The sequence below is a fragment of the Anomaloglossus baeobatrachus genome, chromosome 3 (assembly GCF_048569485.1).
Source record: "Anomaloglossus baeobatrachus isolate aAnoBae1 chromosome 3, aAnoBae1.hap1, whole genome shotgun sequence".
In the NCBI taxonomy this organism is placed as follows: domain Eukaryota; kingdom Metazoa; phylum Chordata; class Amphibia; order Anura; family Aromobatidae; genus Anomaloglossus; species Anomaloglossus baeobatrachus.
Genome location: NC_134355.1, coordinates 2,127,619 through 2,154,116, shown reverse-complemented (window position 1 = coordinate 2,154,116; position 26,498 = coordinate 2,127,619). Strand labels below are relative to the sequence as shown.

Below are 26,498 nucleotides of genomic sequence, written 5' to 3'. Positions count from 1 at the left end.
TTTATACAGCTTGAGCCCCCACAGAGCCTCCAATATACAGAATGAGCCCCTCTATATACAATATGAGCTCTCACATAGTCCATATATACATTATGAGCTGCCACATAGCATCTCGACATACAGTGTGAGCCAACCTATAGCTGCTCTATATACAATATGAGCTCTCACATAGTCTCCTCTATACAGTACAAGCCAACACAGCCTCTTTATATACAATTTGACCCCTCATGCAGCCCCTATATACAGCATGAGCCCTAAAATAAACTCCTATATTCAGTATGAGACCTCACAGCCTCACTACATACAGTAAGAGCCCTCACATAGCTATACAGTATGAGCCCCACATATCCTCCCAAATAGAATATGAGCCCCACATAACTCCTATATACAGTATGAGCCCCCCACATAGCCTCCCTATCCACTTGCAGCCTAACCATATCCTGCTACTCTCGCTGACCCTTATCTTCTCCTCCTCCTCCTTACCCTTTCCCATCTCCTTTTCTTTCTTCTCCCCATCCAATTACACCCTCACCATCTCCTCCCCCTGACCATCTCCTGATGACCCATTTCTCCTCGGCTCCTCCGCCTCCCATCTCCTTTTCCGCTTACCAGCTCCTCCTTCTCGTCCTCCTCAGGGTGTCTTCCTCACTTTTACCATCCCCCTTTACCCTCACCATCTCCTCCTTCCCATCCATTTACATTCTCACCATCTCCAGGGTCCTGCTCCTTCGCATCTACTCCTCAAGCCTTCACAGTTTAGTCCTCCTGGTTATCTTCCTAACAAACACCTCAACCCCCATCCTCCTACTCCTCACCAGCTCCTCTTTGTCACCATCAGCATCTCCACATTAACCCTTTCACTTACTGTTTCCTCCTCCCGGCCTTCCTACTCATCATCTCCCCTGCCCCTCATTATCCTCTCTTTATGGTTATCCCCCTCACCATGTCACTTTTCCCTCCCCATTTACTCCTATTGGTCCAGCTCCCCCTCATCCCCTCCTAGCTGGCCTTCTCCTCCCCACCTCACAATCTCCTCCTCTTTGACCCTCTTCTCCATACCACCTTCTCCTAGTGCTTACTATCCCCCTTCTCGTCACCATTCTCTCTTACTGGTCCTCCTTAATTATAAGTAAACAGCACACAGCCTGATAATTGACACACCGCTGAAATCTGTGTTTCAGTGATCTCCTCTTGTCTTCAGATTATGAAGCAAAAACCGTCTGACAATTTCCCTTTAAGATCTCTTCTATTGATCTTCCCAATTGTCGACCCCTGCTCCTCCTCCTCACCACTTTCTCTTCCTCCTCCCCACCAGCATCTCTTCCTCCTCCTCCTCCTCCTCCCCACCAGCATCTCTTCCATCTCCTCCCCCCAAGCATCTTTTCCTCCTCCTCCCCCCAAGCATCTTTTCCTCCTTCTCCTCCCCACCAGCATCTCTTCCTCCTCCCCACCAGCATCTCTTCCTCCTCCCCACCAGCATCTCTTCCTCCTCCCCACCAGCATCTCTTCCTCCTCCTCCTCCCCACCAGCATCTCTTCCTCCTCCTCCTCCTCCCCACCAGCATCTCTTCCTCCTCCTCCCCACCAGCATCTCTTCCTCCTCCCCACCAGCATCTCTTCCTCCTCCCCACCAGCATCTCTTCCTCCTCCCCACCAGCATCTCTTCCTCCTGCCCACCAGCATCTCTTCCTCCTGCCCACCAGCATCTCTTCCTCCTCCCCACCAGCATCTCTTCCTCCTCCCCACCAGCATCTCTTCCTCCTCCCCACCAGCATCTCTTCCTCCTCCCCACCAGCATCTCTTCCTCCTGCCCACCAGCATCTCTTCCTCCTCCCCACCAGCATCTCTTCCTCCTCCCCACCAGCATCTCTTCCTCCACCCCACCAGCATCTCTTCCTCCACCCCACCAGCATCTCTTCCTCCTCCCCACCAGCATCTCTTCCTCCTCCCCACCAGCATCTCTTCCTCCTCCCCACCAGCATCTCTTCCTCCTCCCCACCAGCATCTCTTCCTCCTCCCCACCAGCATCTCTTCTTCCTCCCCACCAGCATCTCTTCCTCCTGCCCACCAGCATCTCTTCCTCCTCCTCCTCCCCACCAGCATCTCTTCCTCCTCCTCCTCCTCCCCACCAGCATCTCTTCCTCCTCCTCCTCCCCCCCACCAGCATCTCTTCCTCCTCCTCCCCACCAGCATCTCTTCCTCCTCCCCCCCACCAGCATCTCTTCCTCCTCCTCCTCCTCCCCACCAGCATCTCTTCCTCCTCCCCACCAGCATCTCTTCCTCCTGCCCACCAGCATCTCTTCCTCCTCCCCACCAGCATCTCTTCCTCTTGCCCACCAGCATCTCTTCCTCCTCTTCCTGCCCACCAGCATCTCTTCCTCCTCCTCCTCCCCACCAGCATCTCTTCCTCCTCCTCTTCCTCCCCACCAGCATCTCTTCCTCCTCCTCCCCACCAGCATCTCTTCCTCCTCCTCCTCCCCACCAGCATCGCTTCCTCCTCCTCCTCCCCACCAGCATATCTTCCTCCTCCTCCTCCCCACCAGCTTCTCTTCCTCCTCCTCCCCACCAGCATCTCTTCCTCCTCCTCCTCCTCCCCACCAGCATATCTTCCTCCTCCTCCGCCTCCTCCCCACCAGCATCTCTTCCTCCTCCTCCTCACCAGCATCTCTTCCTCCTCCCCATCAGCATCTCTTCCTCCTCCCCACCAGCATCTCTTCCTCCTTCTCCTCCCCTCAACATCTCTTCCTCCTCCTCCTCCCCACCAGCATCTCTTCCTCCTCCTCCCCACCAGCATCTCTTCCTCCTCCTCCTCCCCACCAGCATCGCTTCCTCCTCCCCACCAGCATATCTTCCTCCTCCTCCTCCCCACCAGATTCTCTTCCTCCTCCTCCCCACCAGCATCTCTTCCTCCTCCTCCTCCTCCCCACCAGCATATCTTCCTCCTCCTCCTCCTCCCCACCAGCATCTCTTCCTCCTCCTCCTCCTCCTCCCCAACAGCATCTCTTCCTCCTCCCCATCAGCATCTCTTCCTCCTCCCCACCAGCATCTCTTCCTCCTCCCCACCAGCATCTCTTCCTCCTCCTCCTCCTCCCCTCAACATCTCTTCCTCCTCCCCCTCCCCACCAGCATCTCTTCCTCCTCCTTCTCCCCACCAGCATCTCTTCCTCCTCCTCCTCCCCACCAGCATCTCTTCCTCCTCCTCCTCCCCACCAGCATCTCTTCCTCCTCCTCCTCCCCACCAGCATATCTTCCTCCTCCTCCTCCCCACCAGCATATCTTCCTCCTCCTCCTCCCCACCAGCATATCTTCCTCCTCCTCCTCCCCACCAGCATATCTTCCTCCTCCTCCTCCTCCTCCCCACCAGCATCTCTTCCTCCTCCTCCGCCCCACCAGCATCTCTTCCTCCTCCCCACCAGCATCTCTTCTTCCTCCCCACCAGCATCTCTTCCTCCTCCCCATCAGCATCTCTTCCTCCTCCCCACCAGCATCTCTTCCTCCTCCCCACCAGCATCTCTTCCTCCTCCCCACCAGCATCTCTTCCTCCTCCTCCTCCCCACCAGCATCTCTTCCTCCTCCTCCTCCTCCCCACCAGCATCTCTTCCTCCTCCTCCCCACCAGCATCTCTTCCTCCTCCCCACCAGCATCTCTTCCTCCTCCCCACCAGCATCTCTTCCTCCTCCCCACCAGCATCTCTTCCTCCTGCCCACCAGCATCTCTTCCTCCTGCCCACCAGCATCTCTTCCTCCTCCCCACCAGCATCTCTTCCTCCTCCCCACCAGCATCTCTTCCTCCTCCCCACCAGCATCTCTTCCTCCTCCCCACCAGCATCTCTTCCTCCTGCCCACCAGCATCTCTTCCTCCTCCCCACCAGCATCTCTTCCTCCTCCCCACCAGCATCTCTTCCTCCACCCCACCAGCATCTCTTCCTCCACCCCACCAGCATCTCTTCCTCCTCCCCACCAGCATCTCTTCCTCCTCCCCACCAGCATCTCTTCCTCCTCCCCACCAGCATCTCTTCCTCCTCCCCACCAGCATCTCTTCCTCCTCCCCACCAGCATCTCTTCTTCCTCCCCACCAGCATCTCTTCCTCCTGCCCACCAGCATCTCTTCCTCCTCCTCCTCCCCACCAGCATCTCTTCCTCCTCCTCCTCCTCCCCACCAGCATCTCTTCCTCCTCCTCCTCCCCCCCACCAGCATCTCTTCCTCCTCCTCCCCACCAGCATCTCTTCCTCCTCCCCCCCACCAGCATCTCTTCCTCCTCCTCCTCCTCCCCACCAGCATCTCTTCCTCCTCCCCACCAGCATCTCTTCCTCCTGCCCACCAGCATCTCTTCCTCCTCCCCACCAGCATCTCTTCCTCTTGCCCACCAGCATCTCTTCCTCCTCTTCCTGCCCACCAGCATCTCTTCCTCCTCCTCCTCCCCACCAGCATCTCTTCCTCCTCCTCTTCCTCCCCACCAGCATCTCTTCCTCCTCCTCCCCACCAGCATCTCTTCCTCCTCCTCCTCCCCACCAGCATCGCTTCCTCCTCCTCCTCCCCACCAGCATATCTTCCTCCTCCTCCTCCCCACCAGCTTCTCTTCCTCCTCCTCCCCACCAGCATCTCTTCCTCCTCCTCCTCCTCCCCACCAGCATATCTTCCTCCTCCTCCGCCTCCTCCCCACCAGCATCTCTTCCTCCTCCTCCTCACCAGCATCTCTTCCTCCTCCCCATCAGCATCTCTTCCTCCTCCCCACCAGCATCTCTTCCTCCTTCTCCTCCCCTCAACATCTCTTCCTCCTCCTCCTCCCCACCAGCATCTCTTCCTCCTCCTCCCCACCAGCATCTCTTCCTCCTCCTCCTCCCACCAGCATCGCTTCCTCCTCCCCACCAGCATATCTTCCTCCTCCTCCTCCCCACCAGATTCTCTTCCTCCTCCTCCCCACCAGCATCTCTTCCTCCTCCTCCTCCTCCCCACCAGCATATCTTCCTCCTCCTCCTCCTCCCCACCAGCATCTCTTCCTCCTCCTCCTCCTCCTCCCCAACAGCATCTCTTCCTCCTCCCCATCAGCATCTCTTCCTCCTCCCCACCAGCATCTCTTCCTCCTCCCCACCAGCATCTCTTCCTCCTCCTCCTCCTCCCCTCAACATCTCTTCCTCCTCCCCCTCCCCACCAGCATCTCTTCCTCCTCCTTCTCCCCACCAGCATCTCTTCCTCCTCCTCCTCCCCACCAGCATCTCTTCCTCCTCCTCCTCCCCACCAGCATCTCTTCCTCCTCCTCCTCCCCACCAGCATATCTTCCTCCTCCTCCTCCCCACCAGCATATCTTCCTCCTCCTCCTCCCCACCAGCATATCTTCCTCCTCCTCCTCCCCACCAGCATATCTTCCTCCTCCTCCTCCTCCTCCCCACCAGCATCTCTTCCTCCTCCTCCGCCCCACCAGCATCTCTTCCTCCTCCCCACCAGCATCTCTTCTTCCTCCCCACCAGCATCTCTTCCTCCTCCCCATCAGCATCTCTTCCTCCTCCCCACCAGCATCTCTTCCTCCTCCCCACCAGCATCTCTTCCTCCTCCCCACCAGCATCTCTTCCTCCTCCCCATCAGCATCTCTTCCTCCTCGTCCTCCCCACCAGCATCTCTTCCTCCTCCTCCTCCCCACCAGCATCTCTTCCTCCTCCTCCTCCCCACCAGCATCTCTTCCTCCTCCTCCTCCCCACCAGCATCTCTTCCTCCTCCTCCTCCCCACCAGCATCTCTTCCTCCTCCTCCTCCCCACCAGCATCTCTTCCTCCTGATCCTCCCCACCAGCATCTCTTCCTCCTCCTCCTCCTCCCCACCAGCATCTCTTCCTTTTCCTCCCCACCAGCATCTCTTCCTCCTTCTCCTCCCCATCAGCATCTCTTCCTCCTTCTCCTCCCCACCAGAATCTCTTCCTCCTCCTCCTCCCCATCAGCATCTCTTCCTCCTCGTCCTCCCCACCAGCATCTCTTCCTCCTCCCCACCAGCATCTCTTCCTCCTCCTCCTCCCCACCAGCATCTCTTCCTCCTCCTCCTCCCCACCAGCATCTCTTCCTCCTCCTCCTCCCCACCAGCATCTCTTCCTCCTGATCCTCCCCACCAGCATCTCTTCCTCCTCCTCCTCCCCACCAGCATCTCTTCCTTTTCCTCCCCACCAGCATCTCTTCCTCCTTCTCCTCCCCATCAGCATCTCTTCCTCCTTCTCCTCCCCACCAACATCTCTTCCTCCTTCTCCTCCCCACCAGCATCTCTTCCTCCTCCTCCCCACCAGCATCTCTTCCTCCTCCTCCCCACCAGCATCTCTTCCTCCTCCTCCCCACCAGCATCTCTTCCTCCTCCTCCTCCTCCCCACCAGCATCTCTTCCTCCTTCTCCTCCCCACCAGCATCTCTTCCACCTTCTCCTCCCCACCAGCATATCTTCCTCCTCCTCCTCCTCCCCACCAGCATCTCTTCCTCCTCCTCCTCCCCACCAGCATCTCTTCCTCCTCCCCATCAGCATCTCTTCCTCCTCCCCACCAGCATCTCTTCCTCCTTCTCCTCCCCTCAACATCTCTTCCTCCTCCTCCTCCCCACCAGCATCTCTTCCTCCTCCTCCCCACCAGCATCTCTTCCTCCTCCTCCCCACCAGCATCGCTTCCTCCTCCTCCTCCCCACCAGCATATCTTCCTCCTCCTCCTCCCCACCAGCTTCTCTTCCTCCTCCTCCCCACCAGCTTCTCTTCCTCCTCATCCCCACCAGCATCTCTTCCTCCTCCTCCTCCTCCCCACCAGCATATCTTCCTCCTCCTCCTCCTCCTCCCCACCAGCATCTCTTCCTCCTCCTCCTCCTCCCCACCAGCATCTCTTCCTCCTACCCATCAGCATCTCTTCCTCCTCCCCACCAGCATCTCTTCCTCCTTCTCCTCCCCTCAACATCTCTTCCTCCTCCTCCTCCTCCCCACCAGCATCTCTTCCTCCTCCTTCTCCCCACCAGCATCTCTTCCTCCTCCTCCTCCCCACCAGCATCTCTTCCTCCTCCTCCTCCCCACCAGCATCTCTTCCTCCTCCTCCTCCCCACCAGCATCTCTTCCTCCTCCTCCTCCCCACCAGCATCTCTTCCTCCTCCTCCTCCCCACCAGCATCTCTTCCTCCTCCTCCTCCCCACCAGCATCTCTTCCTCCTCCTCCTCCCCACCAGCATCTCTTCCTCCTGATCCTCCCCACCAGCATCTCTTCCTCCTCCTCCTCCCCACCAGCATCTCTTCCTCCTCCTCCCCACCAGCATCTCTTCCTCCTTCTCCTCCCCACCAGCATCTCTTCCACCTTCTCCTCCCCACCAGCATCTCTTCCTCCTTCTCCTCCCCACCAGCCTCTCATCCTCCTTCTCATCACCAGCATCTTCCTTCTCCTCCCCCTCACCACCAGCATCTCTTCCTCCTCCTCCTCACCAGCATCTCTTCCTCCTCCTCCTCCCCACCAGCATCTCTTCCTCCTCCCCACCAGCATCTCGTCCTCCTCCCCACCAGCATCTCTTCCTCCTCCCCACCAGCATCTCTTCCTCCTCCCCACCAGCATCTCTTCCTCCTGCCCACCAGCATCTCTTCCTCCTCCCCACCAGCATCTCTTTCTCCTCCTCCCCACCAGCATCTCTTTCCTCCTACTCCTCCCCACCAGCATCTCTTTCTCCTACTCCTCCCCACCAGCATCTCTTTCTCCTCCCCCTCACCACCAGCATCTCTTCCTCCTCCTCCTCACCAGCATCTCTTCCTCCTCTTCCTCCCCACCAGCATCTCTTCCTCCTCCTCCTCCCCACTAGCATCTCTTCCTCCTCCTCCCCACCAGCATCTCTTTCTCCTACTCCTCCCCACCAGCATCTCTTTCTCCTACTCCTCCCCACCAGCATCTCTTTCTCCTACTCCTCCCCACCAGCATCTCTTTCTCCTACTCCTCCCCACCAGCATCTCTTTCTCCTACTCCTCCCCACCAGCATCTCTTTCTCCTACTCCTCCCCACCAGCATCTCTTTCTCCTACTCCTCCCCACCAGCATCTCTTTCTCCTACTCCTCCCCACCAGCATCTCTTTCTCCTACTCCTCCCCACCAGCATCTCTTTCTCCTACTCCTCCCCACCAGCATCTCTTTCTCCTACTCCTCCCCACCAGCATCTCTTTCTCCTACTCCTCCCCACCAGCATCTCTTTCTCCTACACCCCTCCCACCAGCATCTCTTTGTCCTACTCCTGCCCACCAGCATCTCCTCCTCCTCCCCACCAGCATCTCCTCCTCCTCCCCCACCAGCATCTCTTCCTCCTCCTCACCAGCATCTCTTCCTCCTTCTCCTCCCCACCAGCATCTCTTCCACCTTCTCCTCCCCACCAGCATCTCTTCCTCCTCCTCCTCCCCACCAGCATCTCTTCCTCCTCCTCCCCCCCACCAGCTTCTCTTCCTCCTCCTCCTCCACCCCACCAGCATCTCTTCCTCCTCCTCCTCCTCCTCCCCACCAGCATCTCTTCCTCCTTCTCCTCCCCACCAGCATTTCTTCCTCCTCCCCATCAGCATCTCTTCCTCCTCCCCATCAGCATCTCTTCCTCCTCCCCACCAGCATCTCTTCCTCCTCCTCCTCCTCCCCACCAGCATCTCTTCCTCCTCCTTCTCCCCACCAGCATCTCTTCCTCCTCCTCCTCCCAACCAGCATCTCTTCCTCCTCCTCCTCCCCATCAGCATCTCTTCCTCCTCCTCCTCCCCACCAGCATCTCTTCCTCCTCCTCCTCCCCACCAGCATCTCTTCCTCCTCCTCCCCACCAGCATATCTTCCTCCTCCTCCTCCTCCACCCCACCAGCATATCTTCCTCCTCCTCCTCCACACCAGCATCTCTTCCTCCTCCTCCTCCCCACCAGCATCTCTTCCTCCTTCTCCTCCCCACCAGCATCTCTTCCTCCTTCTCCTCCCCACCAGCATCTCTTCCTCCTTCTCCTCCCCACCAGCATCTCTTCCTCCTTCTCCTCCCCACCAGCATCTCTTCCTCCTTCTCCTCCCCACCAGCATCTCTTCCTCCTTCTCCTCCCCACCAGCATCTCTTCCTCCTCCTCCTCCCCAACAGCATCTCTTCCTCCTTCTCCTCCCCACCAGCATCTCTTCCTCCTCCTCCCCACCAGCATCTCTTCCTCCTTCTCCTCCCCAACAGCATCTCTTCCTCCTTCTCCTCCTCACCAGCATCTCTTCCACCTTCTCCTCCCAACCAGCATCTCTTCCACCTTCTCCTCCCCACCAGCCTCTCATCCTCCTTCTCATCACCAGCATCTCTTCCTTCTCCTCCCCATCACCACCAGCATCTCTTCCTCCTCCTCCTCACCAGCATCTCTTCCTCCTCTTCCTCCCCACCAGCATCTCTTCCTCCTCCTCCTCCCCACTAGCATCTCTTCCTCCTCCTCCCCACCAGCATCTCTTTCTCCTACTCCTCCCCACCAGCATCTTTCTCCTACTCCTCCCCACCAGCTTCTCTTTCTCCTACTCCTCCCCACCAGCATCTCTTTCTCCTACTCCTCCCAACCAGCATCTCTTTCTCCTACTCCTCCCCACCAGCATCTCTTCCTCCTCCCCACCAGCATCTCTTCCTCCTCCTCCTCCCCACCAGCATCTCTTCCTCCTCCTCCTCCTCCCCACCAGCATCTCTTCCTCCTCCTCCCCACCAGCATCTCTTCCTCCTCCCCACCAGCATCTCTTCCTCCTCCCCACCAGCATCTCTTCCTCCTGCCCACCAGCATCTCTTCCTCCTGCCCACCAGCATCTCTTCCTCCTCCCCACCAGCATCTCTTCCTCCTCCCCACCAGCATCTCTTCCTCCTCCCCACCAGCATCTCTTCCTCCTGCCCACCAGCATCTCTTCCTCCTGCCCACCAGCATCTCTTCCTCCTCCCCACCAGCATCTCTTCCTCCTCCTCCTCCCCACCAGCATATCTTCCTCCTCCTCCTCCCCACCAGCATATCTTCCTCCTCCTCCTCCCCACCAGCATATCTTCCTCCTCCTCCTCCCCACCAGCATATCTTCCTCCTCCTCCTCCTCCTCCCCACCAGCATCTCTTCCTCCTCCTCCGCCCCACCAGCATCTCTTCCTCCTCCCCACCAGCATCTCTTCTTCCTCCCCACCAGCATCTCTTCCTCCTCCCCACCAGCATCTCTTCCTCCTCCCCACCAGCATCTCTTCCTCCACCCCACCAGCATCTCTTCCTCCACCCCACCAGCATCTCTTCCTCCTCCCCACCAGCATCTCTTCCTCCTCCCCACCAGCATCTCTTCCTCCTCCCCACCAGCATCTCTTCCTCCTCCCCACCAGCATCTCTTCCTCCTCCCCACCAGCATCTCTTCTTCCTCCCCACCAGCATCTCTTCCTCCTGCCCACCAGCATCTCTTCCTCCTCCTCCTCCCCACCAGCATCTCTTCCTCCTCCTCCTCCTCCCCACCAGCATCTCTTCCTCCTCCTCCTCCCCCCCACCAGCATCTCTTCCTCCTCCTCCCCACCAGCATCTCTTCCTCCTCCCCCCCACCAGCATCTCTTCCTCCTCCTCCTCCTCCCCACCAGCATCTCTTCCTCCTCCCCACCAGCATCTCTTCCTCCTGCCCACCAGCATCTCTTCCTCCTCCCCACCAGCATCTCTTCCTCTTGCCCACCAGCATCTCTTCCTCCTCTTCCTGCCCACCAGCATCTCTTCCTCCTCCTCCTCCCCACCAGCATCTCTTCCTCCTCCTCTTCCTCCCCACCAGCATCTCTTCCTCCTCCTCCCCACCAGCATCTCTTCCTCCTCCTCCTCCCCACCAGCATCGCTTCCTCCTCCTCCTCCCCACCAGCATATCTTCCTCCTCCTCCTCCCCACCAGCTTCTCTTCCTCCTCCTCCCCACCAGCATCTCTTCCTCCTCCTCCTCCTCCCCACCAGCATATCTTCCTCCTCCTCCGCCTCCTCCCCACCAGCATCTCTTCCTCCTCCTCCTCACCAGCATCTCTTCCTCCTCCCCATCAGCATCTCTTCCTCCTCCCCACCAGCATCTCTTCCTCCTTCTCCTCCCCTCAACATCTCTTCCTCCTCCTCCTCCCCACCAGCATCTCTTCCTCCTCCTCCCCACCAGCATCTCTTCCTCCTCCTCCTCCCCACCAGCATCGCTTCCTCCTCCCCACCAGCATATCTTCCTCCTCCTCCTCCCCACCAGATTCTCTTCCTCCTCCTCCCCACCAGCATCTCTTCCTCCTCCTCCTCCTCCCCACCAGCATATCTTCCTCCTCCTCCTCCTCCCCACCAGCATCTCTTCCTCCTCCTCCTCCTCCTCCCCACCAGCATCTCTTCCTCCTCCCCATCAGCATCTCTTCCTCCTCCCCACCAGCATCTCTTCCTCCTCCTCCTCCCCTCAACATCTCTTCCTCCTCCCCCTCCCCACCAGCATCTCTTCCTCCTCCTTCTACCCACCAGCATCTCTTCCTCCTCCTCCTCCCCACCAGCATCTCTTCCTCCTCCTCCTCCCCACCAGCATCTCTTCCTCCTCCTCCTCCCCACCAGCATATCTTCCTCCTCCTCCTCCCCACCAGCATATCTTCCTCCTCCTCCTCCCCACCAGCATATCTTCCTCCTCCTCCTCCCCACCAGCATATCTTCCTCCTCCTCCTCCTCCTCCCCACCAGCATCTCTTCCTCCTCCTCCGCCCCACCAGCATCTCTTCCTCCTCCCCACCAGCATCTCTTCTTCCTCCCCACCAGCATCTCTTCCTCCTCCCCATCAGCATCTCTTCCTCCTCCCCACCAGCATCTCTTCCTCCTCCCCACCAGCATCTCTTCCTCCTCCCCACCAGCATCTCTTCCTCCTCCCCATCAGCATCTCTTCCTCCTCGTCCTCCCCACCAGCATCTCTTCCTCCTCCTCCTCCCCACCAGCATCTCTTCCTCCTCCTCCTCCCCACCAGCATCTCTTCCTCCTCCTCCTCCCCACCAGCATCTCTTCCTCCTCCTCCTCCCCACCAGCATCTCTTCCTCCTCCTCCTCCCCACCAGCATCTCTTCCTCCTGATCCTCCCCACCAGCATCTCTTCCTCCTCCTCCTCCTCCCCACCAGCATCTCTTCCTTTTCCTCCCCACCAGCATCTCTTCCTCCTTCTCCTCCCCATCAGCATCTCTTCCTCCTTCTCCTCCCCACCAGAATCTCTTCCTCCTCCTCCTCCCCATCAGCATCTCTTCCTCCTCGTCCTCCCCACCAGCATCTCTTCCTCCTCCTCCTCCCCACCAGCATCTCTTCCTCCTCCTCCTCCCCACCAGCATCTCTTCCTCCTCCTCCTCCCCACCAGCATCTCTTCCTCCTCCTCCTCCCCACCAGCATCTCTTCCTCCTGATCCTCCCCACCAGCATCTCTTCCTCCTCCTCCTCCCCACCAGCATCTCTTCCTTTTCCTCCCCACCAGCATCTCTTCCTCCTTCTCCTCCCCATCAGCATCTCTTCCTCCTTCTCCTCCCCACCAGCATCTCTTCCTCCTTCTCCTCCCCACCAGCATCTCTTCCTCCTCCTCCCCACCAGCATCTCTTCCTCCTCCTCCCCACCAGCATCTCTTCCTCCTCCTCCCCACCAGCATCTCTTCCTCCTCCTCCTCCTCCCCACCAGCATCTCTTCCTCCTTCTCCTCCCCACCAGCATCTCTTCCACCTTCTCCTCCCCACCAGCATATCTTCCTCCTCCTCCTCCTCCCCACCAGCATCTCTTCCTCCTCCTCCTCCCCACCAGCATCTCTTCCTCCTCCCCATCAGCATCTCTTCCTCCTCCCCACCAGCATCTCTTCCTCCTTCTCCTCCCCTCAACATCTCTTCCTCCTCCTCCTCCCCACCAGCATCTCTTCCTCCTCCTCCCCACCAGCATCTCTTCCTCCTCCTCCCCACCAGCATATCTTCCTCCTCCTCCTCCCCACCAGCTTCTCTTCCTCCTCCTCCCCACCAGCTTCTCTTCCTCCTCCTCCCCACCAGCATCTCTTCCTCCTCCTCCTCCTCCCCACCAGCATATCTTCCTCCTCCTCCTCCTCCTCCCCACCAGCATCTCTTCCTCCTCCTCCTCCTCCCCACCAGCATCTCTTCCTCCTCCCCATCAGCATCTCTTCCTCCTCCCCACCAGCATCTCTTCCTCCTTCTCCTCCCCTCAACATCTCTTCCTCCTCCTCCTCCTCCCCACCAGCATCTCTTCCTCCTCCTTCTCCCCACCAGCATCTCTTCCTCCTCCTCCTCCCCACCAGCATCTCTTCCTCCTCCTCCTCCCCACCAGCATCTCTTCCTCCTCCTCCTCCCCACCAGCATCTCTTCCTCCTCCTCCTCCCCACCAGCATCTCTTCCTCCTCCTCCTCCCCACCAGCATCTCTTCCTCCTCCTCCTCCCCACCAGCATCTCTTCCTCCTCCTCCTCCCCACCAGCATCTCTTCCTCCTGATCCTCCCCACCAGCATCTCTTCCTCCTCCTCCTCCCCACCAGCATCTCTTCCTCCTCCTCCCCACCAGCATCTCTTCCTCCTTCTCCTCCCCACCAGCATCTCTTCCACCTTCTCCTCCCCACCAGCATCTCTTCCTCCTTCTCCTCCCCACCAGCCTCTCATCCTCCTTCTCATCACCAGCATCTTCCTTCTCCTCCCCCTCACCACCAGCATCTCTTCCTCCTCCTCCTCACCAGCATCTCTTCCTCCTCCTCCTCCCCACCAGCATCTCTTCCTCCTCCCCACCAGCATCTCTTCCTCCTCCCCACCAGCATCTCTTCCTCCTCCCCACCAGCATCTCTTCCTCCTCCCCACCAGCATCTCTTCCTCCTCCCCACCAGCATCTCTTCCTCCTGCCCACCAGCATCTCTTCCTCCTGCCCACCAGCATCTCTTCCTCCTCCTCCCCACCAGCATCTCTTCCTCCTCCTCCTCCCCACCAGCATCTCTTCCTCCTCCTCCTCCCCACCAGCATCTCTTCCTCCTTCTCCTCCCCACCAGCATCTCTTCCTCCTTCTCCTCCCCACCAGCATCTCTTCCACCTTCTCCTCCCCACCAGCATCTCTTCCTCCTCTTCCTCCCTACCAGCATCTTTTCCTCCTCTTCCTCCCTACCAGCATCTCTTCCTCCTCCTCCTCCCCACTAGCATCTCTTCCTCCTCCTCCCCACCAGCATCTCTTTCTCCTCCTCCCCACCAGCATCTCTTTCTCCTACTCCTCCCCACCAGCATCTCTTTCTCCTACTCCTCCCCACCAGCATCTCTTTCTCCTCCCCCTCACCACCAGCATCTCTTCCTCCTCCTCCTCACCAGCATCTCTTCCTCCTCTTCCTCCCCACCAGCATCTCTTCCTCCTCCTCCTCCCCACTAGCATCTCTTCCTCCTCCTCCCCACCAGCATCTCTTTCTCCTCCTCCTCCCCACCAGCATCTCTTTCTCCTACTCCTCCCCACCAGCATCTCTTTCTCCTACTCCTCCCCACCAGCATCTCTTTCTCCTACTCCTCCCCACCAGCATCTCTTTCTCCTACTCCTCCCCACCAGCATCTCTTTCTCCTACTCCTCCCCACCAGCATCTCTTTCTCCTACTCCTCCCCACCAGCATCTCTTTCTCCTACTCCTCCCCACCAGCATCTCTTTCTCCTACACCCCTCCCACCAGCATCTCTTTGTCCTACTCCTGCCCACCAGCATCTCCTCCTCCTCCCCACCAGCATCTCCTCCTCCTCCCCCACCAGCATCTCTTCCTCCTCCCCACCAGCATCTCTTCCTCCTTCTCCTCCCCACCAGCATCTCTTCCACCTTCTCCTCCCCACCAGCATCTCTTCCTCCTCCTCCCCCCCACCAGCTTCTCTTCCTCCTCCTCCTCCACCCCACCAGCATCTCTTCCTCCTCCTCCTCCTCCTCCTCCTCCCCACCAGCATCTCTTCCTCCTTCTCCTCCCCACCAGCATTTCTTCCTCCTCCCCATCAGCATCTCTTCCTCCTCCCCATCAGCATCTCTTCCTCCTCCCCACCAGCATCTCTTCCTCCTCCTCCTCCTCCCCACCAGCATCTCTTCCTCCTCCTTCTCCCCACCAGCATCTCTTCCTCCTCCTCCTCCCAACCAGCATCTCTTCCTCCTCCTCCTCCCCACCAGCATCTCTTCCTCCTCCTCCTCCCCACCAGCATCTCTTCCTCCTCCTCCTCCCCACCAGCATCTCTTCCTCCTCCTCCTCCCCACCAGCATCTCTTCCTCCTCCTCCCCACCAGCATATCTTCCTCCTCCTCCTCCTCCACCCCACCAGCATATCTTCCTCCTCCTCCTCCACACCAGCATCTCTTCCTCCTCCTCCTCCCCACCAGCATCTCTTCCTCCTTCTCCTCCCCACCAGCATCTCTTCCTCCTTCTCCTCCCCACCAGCATCTCTTCCTCCTTCTCCTCCCCACCAGCATCTCTTCCTCCTTCTCCTCCCCACCAGCATCTCTTCCTCCTTCTCCTCCCCACCAGCATCTCTTCCTCCTTCTCCTCCCCACCAGCATCTCTTCCTCCTCCTCCTCCCCAACAGCATCTCTTCCTCCTTCTCCTCCCCACCAGCATCTCTTCCTCCTCCTCCCCACCAGCATCTCTTCCTCCTTCTCCTCCCCAACAGCATCTCTTCCTCCTTCTCCTCCTCACCAGCATCTCTTCCACCTTCTCCTCCCAACCAGCATCTCTTCCACCTTCTCCTCCCCACCAGCCTCTCATCCTCCTTCTCATCACCAGCATCTCTTCCTTCTCCTCCCCCTCACCACCAGCATCTCTTCCTCCTCCTCCTCACCAGCATCTCTTCCTCCTCTTCCTCCCCACCAGCATCTCTTCCTCCTCCTCCTCCCCACTAGCATCTCTTCCTCCTCCTCCCCACCAGCATCTCTTTCTCCTACTCCTCCCCACCAGCATCTCTTTCTCCTACTCCTCCCCACCAGCTTCTCTTTCTCCTACTCCTCCCCACCAGCATCTCTTTCTCCTACTCCTCCCAACCAGCATCTCTTTCTCCTACTCCTCCCCACCAGCATCTCTTCCTCCTCCCCACCAGCATCTCTTCCTCCACCTCCCCACCAGCATCTCTTCCTCCTCCTCCTCATCACCAGCATCTCTTCCTCATCCTCCTCATCACCAGCATCTCTTCCTCCTCCTCCTCATCACCAGCATCTCTTCCTCCTCCTCACCAGCATCTCTTCCTCCTCCTCACCAGCATCTCTTCCTCCTCCTCCTCATCACCAGCATCTCTTCCTCCTCCTAATCATCACCAGCATCTCTTCATCCTCCTCACAAGCATCTCTTCCTCCTCCTCCTCACCAGCATCTCTTCCTCCTCCTCCTCACCAGCATCTCTTCCTCCTCCTCTCATCATCCTCCTCCTCTCATCACCAGCATCTCATCCTCCGGCTCCTCCCCACCAGCCTCTCATCCTCCTTCTCATCACCAGCATCTCTTCCTTCTCCTCCCCCTCACCACCAGCATCTCTTCCTTCTGCTCACCATCAGCAGCTCTTCCTCCTCACCAGCGGTATTCTCTTCCTTCTACTTACTTCCTCCAGCATCTCTTCCACCCTCCTCCCCACTAGCATCTCTTCCTCCTCCCCACCAGCATCTCTTTCTCCTACTCCTCCCCACCAGCATCTCTTTCTCCTACTCCTCCCAACCAGCATCTCTTTCTCCTACTCCTCCCCACCAGCATCTCTTCCTCCTCCCCACCAGCATCTCTTCCTCCTCCTCCCCACCAGCATCTCTTCCTCCTCCTCCTCATCACCAGCATCTCTTCCTCATCCTCCTCATCACCAGCATCTCTTCCTCCTCCTCCTCATCACCAGCATCTCTTCCTCCTCCTCACCAGCATCTCTTCCTCCTCCTCACCAGCATCTCTTCCTCCTCCTCCTCATCACCAGCATCTCTTCCTCCTCCTAATCATCACCAGCATCTCTTCATCCTCCTCACAAGCATCTCTTCCTCCTCCTCCTCACCAGCATCTCTTCCTCCTCCTCTCATCATCCTCCTTCTCTCATCACCAGCATCTCATCCTCCGGCTCCTCCCCACCAGCCTCTCATCCTCCTTCTCATCACCAGCATCTCTTCCTTCTCCTCCCCCTCACCACCAGCATCTCTTCCTTCTCCTCCTCACCACCAGCACCTTTTTCCTCCTCAAAACTACCTCTTCACCACCAGCATCTCTTCCTTCTGCTCACCATCAGCAGCTCTTCCTCCTCACCAGCGGTATTCTCTTCCTTCTACTTACTTCCTCCAGCATCTCTTCCACCCTCCTCCCCACTAGCATCTCTTCCTCCTCCCCACCAGCATCTCTTTCTCCTACTCCTCCCCACCAGCATCTCTTTCTCCTACTTCTCCCCACCAGCATCTCTTCCTCCTTCTCCTCCCCACCAGCCTCTCATCCTCCTTCTCATCACCAGCATCTCTTCCTTCTCCTCCCCCTCACCACCAGCATCTCTTCCTCCTCCTCCTTACCAGCATCTCTTCCTCCTCCTCCTCCCCACCAGCATCTCTTCCTCCTCCCCACCAGCATCTCTTCCTCCTGCCCACCAGCATCTCCTCCTCCTCCCCACCAGCATCTCCTCCTCCTCCCCACCAGCATCTCTTCCTCCTCCCCACCAGCATCTCTTCCTCCTTCTCCTCCCCACCAGCATCTCTTCCACCTTCTCCTCCCCACCAGCATCTCTTCCTCCTCCCCACCAGCATCTCTTCCTCCTCCCTCCCCCCCACCAGCTTCTCTTCCTCCTCCTCCTCCTCCCCACCTGCATCTCTTCCTCCTCCTCCTCCTCCTCCCCACCAGCATCTCTTCCTCCTTCTCCTCCCCACCAGCCTCTCATCCTCCTTCTCATCACCAGCATCTCTTCCTTCTCCTCCCCCTCACCACCAGCATCTCTTCCTCCTCCTCCCCCTCACCACCAGCATCTCTTCCTCCTCCTCCTTACCAGCATCTCTTCCTCCTCCTCCTCCCCACCAGCATCTCTTCCTCCTTCCCACCAGCATCTCTTCCTCCTGCCCACCAGCATCTCTTCCTCCTGCCCACCAGCATCTCTTCCTCCTGCCCACCAGCATCTCTTCCTCCTGCCCACCAGCATCTCTTCCTCCTGCCCACCAGCATCTCCTCCTCCTCCCCACCAGCATCTCTTCATCCTCCCCACCAGCATCTCTTCATCCTCCCCACCAGCATCTCTTCCTCCTCCCCACCAGCATCTCTTCCTCCTTCTCCTCCCCACCAGCATCTCTTCCACCTTCTCCTCCCCACCAGCATCTCTTCCTCCTCATCACCAGCATCTCTTCCTCCTCCCTCCCCCCCACCAGCTTCTCTTCCTCCTCCTCCTCCTCACCAGCATCTCTTCCACCTTCTCCTCCCCACCAGCATCTCTTCCACCTTCTCCTCCCCACCAGCCTCTCATCCTCCTTCTCATCACCAGCATCTCTTCCTTCTCCTCCCCCTCACCACCAGCATCTCTTCCTCCTTCTCCTCCCCACCAGCATCTCTTTCTCCTTCTCCTCCTCACCAGCATCTCTTCCTCCCCACCAGCATCTCTTCCTCCTCCTCCTCCCCACTAGCATCTCTTCCTCCTCCTCCCCACCAGCATCTCTTCCTCCTCCTCCCCACCAGCATCTCTTTCTCCTACTCCTCCCCACCAGCATCTCTTTCTCCTACTCCTCCCCACCAGCATCTCTTTCTCCTACTCCTCCCCATCAGCATCTCTTTCTCCTACTCCTCCCCACCAGCATCTCTTTCTCCTACTCCTCCCCACCAGCATCTCTTTCTCCTACTCCTCCCCACCAGCATCTCTTTCTCCTACTCCTCCCCACCAGCATCTCTTCCTCCTCCCCACCTGCATCTCTTCCTCCTCCTCCTCCTCCTCCCCACCAGCATCTCTTCCTCCTTCTCCTCCCCACCAGCCTCTCATCCTCCTTCTCATCACCAGCATCTCTTCCTTCTCCTCCCCCTCACCACCAGCATCTCTTCCTCCTCCTCCTTACCAGCATCTCTTCCTCCTCCTCCTCCCCACCAGCATCTCTTCCTCCTCCCCACCAGCATCTCTTCCTCCTGCCCACCAGCATCTCTTCCTCCTGCCCACCAGCATCTCTTCCTCCTGCCCACCAGCATCTCTTCCTCCTGCCCACCAGCATCTCCTCCTCCTCCCCACCAGCATCTCCTCCTCCTCCCCACCAGCATCTCTTCCTCCTCCCCACCAGCATCTCTTCCTGCTCCCCACCAGCATCTCTTCCTCCTTCTCCTCCCCACCAGCATCTCTTCCACCTTCTCCTCCCCACCAGCATCTCTTCCTCCTCCTCCTCCCCACCAGCATCTCTTCCTCCTCCCTCCCCCCCACCAGCATCTCTTCCTCCTCCTCCTCCTCCTCCCCACCTGCATCTCTTCCTCCTCCTCCTCTTCCTCCCCACCAGCATCTCTTCCTCCTTCTCCTCCCCACCAGCATTTCTTCCTCCTCCCCATCAGCATCTCTTCCTCCTCCCCACCAGCATCTCTTCCTCCTCCTCCTCCTCCTCCCCACCAGCATCTCTTCCTCCTCCTTCTCCCCACCAGCATCTCTTCCTCCTCCTCCTCCCAACCAGCATCTCTTCCTCCTCCCTCCTCCCCACCAGCATCTCTTCCTCCTCCTCCTCCCCACCAGCATCTCTTCCTCCTCCTCCTCCCCACCAGCATCTCTTCCTCCTCCTCCCCACCAGCATATCTTCCTCCTCCTTTTCCTACACCCCACCAGCATATCTTCCTCCTCCTCGTCCACACCAGCATCTCTTCCTCCTCCTCCTCCCCACCAGCATCTCTTCCTCCTTCTCCTCCCCACCAGCATCTCTTCCTCCTTCTCCTCCCCACCAGCATCTCTTCCTCCTTCTCCTCCCCACCAGCATCTCTTCCTCCTTCTCCTCCCCACCAGCATCTCTTCCTCCTTCTCCTCCCCACCAGCATCTCTTCCTCCTTCTCCTCCCCACCAGCATCTCTTCCTCCTTCTCCTCCCCACCAGCATCTCTTCCTCCTCCTCCCCACCAGCATCTCTTCCTCCTTCTCCTCCCCACCAGCATCTCTTTCTCCTTCTCCTCCTCACCAGCATCTCTTCCACCTTCTCCTCCCCACCAGCATCTCTTCCACCTTCTCCTCCCCACCAGCCTCTCATCCTCCTTCTCATCACCAGCATCTCTTCCTTCTCCTCCCCCTCACCACCAGCATCTCTTCCTCCTTCTCCTCCCCACCAGCATCTCTTTCTCCTTCTCCTCCTCACCAGCATCTCTTCCTCCCCACCAGCATCTCTTCCTCCTCCTCCTCCCCACTAGCATCTCTTCCTCCTCCTCCCCACCAGCATCTCTTTCTCCTACTCCTCCCCACCAGCATCTCTTTCTCCTACTCCTCCCCACCAGCATCTCTTTCTCCTACTCCTCCCCACCAGCATCTCTTTCTCCTACTCCTCCCCACCAGCATCTCTTTCTCCTACTCCTCCCCACCAGCATCTCTTTCTCCTACTCCTCGCCACCAGCATCTCTTTCTCCTACTCCTCCCCACCAGCATCTCTTTCTCCTACTCCTCCCCACCAGCATCTCTTTCTCCTACTCCTCCCCACCAGCATCTCTTCCTCCTCCCCACCAGCATCTCTTCCTCCTCCTCCCCACCAGCATCTCTTCCTCCTCCTCCTCATCACCAGCATCTCTTCCTCATCCTCCTCATCACCAGCATCTCTTCCTCCTCCTCCTCATCACCAGCATCTCTTCCTCCTCCTCACCAGCATCTCTTCCTCCTCCTCACCAGCATCTCTTCCTCCTCCTCACCAGCATCTCTTCCTCCTCCTCCTCATCACCAGCATCTCTTCCTCCTCCTCCTCATCACCAGCATCTCTTCCTCCTCCTAATCATCACCAGCATCTCTTCCTCCTCCTAATCATCACCAGCATCTCTTCCTCCTCCTCACCAGCATCTCTTCCTCCTCCTCCTCACCAGCATCTCTTCCTCCTCCTCCTCACCAGCATCTCTTCCTCCTCCTCTCATCATCCTCCTCCTCTCATCACCAGCATCTCATCCTCCGGCTCCTCCCCACCAGCCTCTCATCCTCCTTCTCATCACCAGCATCTCTTCCTTCTCCTCCCCCTCACCACCAGCATCTCTTCCTTCTCCTCCTCACCACCAGCACCTTTTTCCTCCTCAAAACTACCTCTTCACCACCAGCATCTCTTCCTTCTGCTCACCATCAGCAGCTCTTCCTCCTCACCAGCGGTATTCTCTTCCTTCTACTTACTTCCTCCAGCATCTCTTCCACCCTCCTCACCACCAGTATCTCTTCCTCCTCCTCCTCATCACCAGCATCTCTTTCTCCTCCTCCTCCTGCCCACCAGCATCTCTTCCTCCTCATCACCAGCATCTCTTCCTCCGCCTCCTCCCCACCAGCCTCTCTTCCTCCTCATCATCACTAGCATCTCTTCCTCCTTCTCATCACCAGCATCTCTTCTTTCTCCTCACCCTCACCACCAGCATCTCTTCCTTCTCCTCACCACCACCAGCATCTCTTCCTTCTGCTCACCATCAGCAGCTTTTCCTCCTCACTACCGGCATTCTCTGCCTTCTACTTACTTCCTCCAGCATCACTTACTCCCTCCTCACCACCAGCATCTCTTCCTTCTCCTCACCACAACCATCTCTTGCTCTCCTCCTGCTCACCACCAGCGTCTCTTTTTCCTCCTCAAAACTATCTCTTCGTCGTCACCACCAGCATCTCTTCCTGCTCCTTATCATCAGCAGCTCTTCCTCAACACCAGCACCACTTCCTTCTACTTACCCCCTCAAGCATCTATATCTCTTCACCATCAGCAGCTCTTCCTCCTCACTTCCAGTATCTATTTCTCTTCCGCACAAGCATCTCTTTCTCCACCTCACCACCACCACCACTGCCTCTTTCTCCACCTCACCACCAGCGTCTTTTTCTCCTCTCCATCACCAACTCTTCCCCCTTCTCCTCTCCACCAACAACTCTTCCTCCTTCTCCTCTCCACCACAAACTATTCATCCTTCCACTGTCCACAACCACTGCTTCCTCCTCTCGTCCACCAGCTTTTCTCACCACTGTCTCCTCATCCAGGTCATCATCCTCCTCAATCTCCTCTGATAGGAATCCTCTATCGCGCTCCTGCAGTCGGCACAGATGTTCCTCTCTCTGCAGATCTTTTGCTTCCTGCAGGTTTTTCAGCATCTGTTGTGGGAACCGATTTGGGAAGCAAATTCCAATGTGATCAACCACCGAATTCTCCAGCCAGCATGGTCCGAAGGAAAGGAGCCGATCTGCCAAGTAATGCCTGCAAAACGACGCATCATGGGAATAAGGGGCTGCAAACAACAGCACAGAGCATCACAGAAAGCAGCAGCACAGAGCATCAAAGAAAACAGCAGCACAGAGCACCACAGAAAACAGCAGCACAGAGCATCACAGAAAACATCAGCACAGAGCATCAAAGAAAACAGCAGCACAGAGCATCATAGAAAACAGCAGCACAGAGCATCACAGAAAACAGCAGCACAGAGCATCACAGAAAACATCAGCACAGAGCACCACAGAAAACAGCAGCACAGAGCATCACAGAAAACAGCAGCACAGAGCATCACAGAAAACAGCAGCACAGAGCACCACAGAGAGCACCATAGAGAGCACCATAGAGAGGACCACAGAGAGTCAAAGAGCAGAACAGAGAATCAAAGAGCAGCACAACTCAAACACAGAACAGAACATCACAGATAATGGCAGCAGAGATCAACAGATCACCACAGAGAAAAGAGCAGCCACAGGGAGAACAGCAGCCACAGGGAGAACAGCAGCCACAGGGAGAACAGCAGCCACAGGGAGAACAGCAGCCACAGGGAGAACAGCAGCCACAGGGAGAACAGCAGCCACAGGGAGAACAGCAGCCACGGAGAATCACAGGAAACATGAGAATATCCAGACCTGTAAAAATGCTCAAAGGAATTTGCCAGTTCCAGATCAGACAAAAAAAGAACAAAGTCCAAAAATTCCTGCAGCTGCTCCAGGGACCGGAGATCTGAAGAATCCGCACGAATCGCAGTTATCAGCTGATCTATATAGCGAGCGAACTGCTCCGTCACCTGCAACATACAAACATATGGGATATAACATCCCCAAAAGAAGGGAATTTTGTTACTTACCGTAAATTCCTTTTCTTCTAGCTCCTATTGGGAGACCCAGACGATTGGGTGTATAGCTACTGCCTCCGGAGGCCACACAAAGCATTACACTAAAAAGTGTAAGGCCCCTCCCCTTCTGGCTATACACCCCCAGTGGGATCACTGGCTCACCAGTTTTAGTGCAAAAGCAAGAAGGAGGAAAGCCAATAACTGGTTTAAACAAATTCACTCCGAAGATACGTCGGAGAACTGAAAACCATTCAACATGAACAACATGTGTACCCGAAAAACAACCAAAAATCCCGAAGGACAACAGGGCGGGTGCTGGGTCTCCCAATAGGAGCTAGAAGAAAAGGAATTTACGGTAAGTAACAAAATTCCCTTCTTCTTCGGCGCTCCATTGGGAGACCCAGACGATTGGGACGTCCAAAAGCAGTCCCTGGGTGGGTAAAGAAATACCTCATGTTAGAGCTGCAAAGACAGCCCTCCCCTACGGGGAGGCAACTGCCGCCTGCAGGACTCTTCTACCTAGGCTGGCGTCCGCCGAAGCATAGGTATGCACCTGATAATGTTTGGTGAAAGTGTGCAGACTCGACCAGGTAGCTGCCTGGCACACCTGTTGAGCCGTAGCCTGGTGCCGTAATGCCCAGGACGCACCCACGGCTCTGGTAGAATGGGCCTTCAGCCCTGATGAAACCGGAAGCCCAGTAGAACGGTAGGCTTCAAGGATTGGTTCCTTGATCCATTGAGCCAGGGTGGATGTTGCAGCCTGCGATCCCTTGCGCTGACCAGTGACAAGGACAAAGAGTGCATCCGAGCAGCGCAGGAGCGCCGTGCGGGAATGTAGATTCTGGGTGCTCTACACCAGATCCAACAATGCAGAGCCATTACATATCGATGAAATGGAGAAAAGGAAGGTAAGGAGATATCCTGATTGTGATAAAAAGGGGATACCACCTTAGGGAGAAACTCTGGGATCGGACGCAGCACTACCTTATCTTGGTGAACACCAGGAAGGGAGCTCTGGATGACCGCGCTGCTAGTTCTGACACTCTCCGAAGAGACGTGACCGCTACCAGAAAGGCCACTTTCTGTGAAAGTCGAGAAAGTGAAAACAACCCTCAGAGGCTCGAAGGGCGGCTCCTAGAGAGCAATTAATACCCTGTGCAGATCCCATGGGTCTGACGGCCTCTTGTACGGAGGGACAATGTGATAATCCCCCTGCAGGAACGTGCGTACCTGAGGAAGTCGTACTAGGCGCTTCTGAAAGAATACCGACAGCGCTGCGACTTGTCCTTTAAGGGAGCTGAGCGACAAACCTTTTCCCAATCCAGATGCAGGAAGGGGGGAAAAAGGAGACAATGCAAATGGCCAGGGAGACACTCCCTAAGCAGAGCACCAAGATAAGAATAACTTCCACGTCTTGTGGGAGATTTTGGCAGACGTCGGCTTCCTAGCCCGTCTCATGGCGGCAATGACGTCTTGAGATAATCCTGAAGACGCTAGGATCTCGGACTCGATGGCCACACAGTCCGGATCAGGGCCGTAGAATTCAGTGGAAAAAACGGCCCTTGGGACAGTAAGTCTGGCCGGTCTGAGAGTGCCCACGGTTGGCCGACCGTGAGATGCCACAGATCCGGGACCACGACCTCCTCGGTCAGTCTGAGACGACGAGGATGGCGCGGCGGCAAGCGGGGCTGAGCTTGCGTAGCACTCTGGGCAACAGTGCCAGAGTAGGAAATACATAGGGTAGCTGGAACTGCGACCAATCCTGAACTAGGGCGCCTGCCGCCAGAGCTCTTTGCTCGTGAGACCGCGCCATGAAAATCGGGACCTTGTTGTTGTGCCGAGACGCCATTAGGTCGACGTCCGGCATCCTCCAGCGGCTACAGATTTCCTGACACCATACTGGGTGCAGAGGCCATTCCCCTGCGTCCATGCCCAGGCGACTGAGGAAGTCTGCTTCCCAATTTTCTACGCCCGGGATGTGAACTGCGGATATGGTGGATGCTCTGTCCCCCACCCACATCAGAATCCGCCGGATTGCCTGGTAGGCTTGGCGATGCGTGTTCCGCCTTGGTGGACGATGTCTGCCACCGCTGTGGAATTGTCCGACTGAATTCGGATTTGTTTTCCTTCCAGCCACTGCTGGAAGGCTTGCAGGGCAAGATGCACTGCCCAGATTTCCAGAACATTGATCTGAAGGATGGACTCCTCTGGAGAGAGTCCTTGACCGTCTGAGAAGGGAAACGTTCCTTTCTAGGGACGTCGACTCCCCAACCCATTGGCAAAGCATGTCCCATTGAAGTGGACGCAGTGAAACTGCGCGAAGGTGACTGCCTCTGCATGAGGCGTCTTAAGGGGTGTGACTGGCCTTGAAGGAGAGACTGCACCCCCGTCTGTAGTGAACGCTGCTTGTCCAGCGGAAGCTTCACTATCGCTGAGGGAGTGTGAAACTCCATGCCCAGATATGTCAGCGATTGGGTCGGTGCCCGATGTAACCTTGAAAAGTTGATGATCCACCCGAAACTCTGGAGAGTCTCCAGCGCCACGTTCAGGCTGTGTCGGCATGCCTCTTGAGAGGGTGCCTTGACAAGTGGATCGTCCAGTAAGGATCACAGAGTGACCCTGAGAGTGCAGGACTGCTCCCACTGCTGCCCTGAACTTGGTGAAAACCCGTAGGGCTGTCGCCAGACCGAAGGGCAGGGCTACGCACTGAAGATGCTCGTCTTCAATAACGAAACGTAGCAAACGCTGGTGCTCTGGAGCAATCGGCACGAGGAGATAAGCATCCTGATGTCTATTGATGCTAGGAAAATCTCCTTGAGACATTGAGGCAATGACGGAGCGGAGGGTTACATCCGGAACCGCCTGGCCTTCACGTGCTTGGTGAGCAGTTTTAGGTCCAGAACGGAACGGAAAAAGCCACCCTTTTTTGGCACCCCAATAAGATTGGAGGAAAAAACCGTGTCTTGTTCCTGAAGAGGAACAGGGATTACCACTCCTTCTGCCTGCAGAAGAGCATCGGCTCGGTGGGGGGGGTGGGGGAAGCTGAAGAATCGAGCCGGGGGACGAGAACAGAGCTCTATCCTGTACACGTGAGACACAATGTCTCTCACCCACCGGTCTGTGACCTGTGGCAGCTAAATGTACCCAGAAGCGGGAGATTCTGCCACCAACCGCGGATGCGGGGAGAGAGCTGAAATACATGAGGAGATCGCCTTGGCAGCGGTTCCTCCTGCTGCCTTCCTTGGGCGTGAATGAGCCCGGCCGGAATCTGAGCCCCTCTGAGCCTTTTCAGCCCTTTTAGACGAGTACAATTGGGACTTGCCCGAGCCTGGGAAGGACCAACCTCGACTGTCCCCCCAGGACAGCATTACTAGGGTAAGTCGCAATGCAGACA

The 26,498-nt window shown here is 57.4% G+C and overlaps 1 protein-coding gene across 1 annotated transcript in view; it reads right to left on the bottom strand.

The window, feature by feature from the left end:
• CUL9 (cullin 9) overlaps positions 1 to 26,498 on the bottom strand; it is a 215,668-nt gene that overhangs the window by 108,403 nt on the left and 80,767 nt on the right. Inside the window, exons 24-25 of the mRNA XM_075338942.1 lie at positions 22,899 to 23,056; positions 22,023 to 22,254 (exon numbers count right to left, since the gene is read on the bottom strand). Of these exons, the coding sequence (XP_075195057.1) occupies positions 22,023 to 22,254; positions 22,899 to 23,056 (390 nt within the window). The remainder of the gene's footprint in view (positions 1 to 22,022; positions 22,255 to 22,898; positions 23,057 to 26,498) is intronic.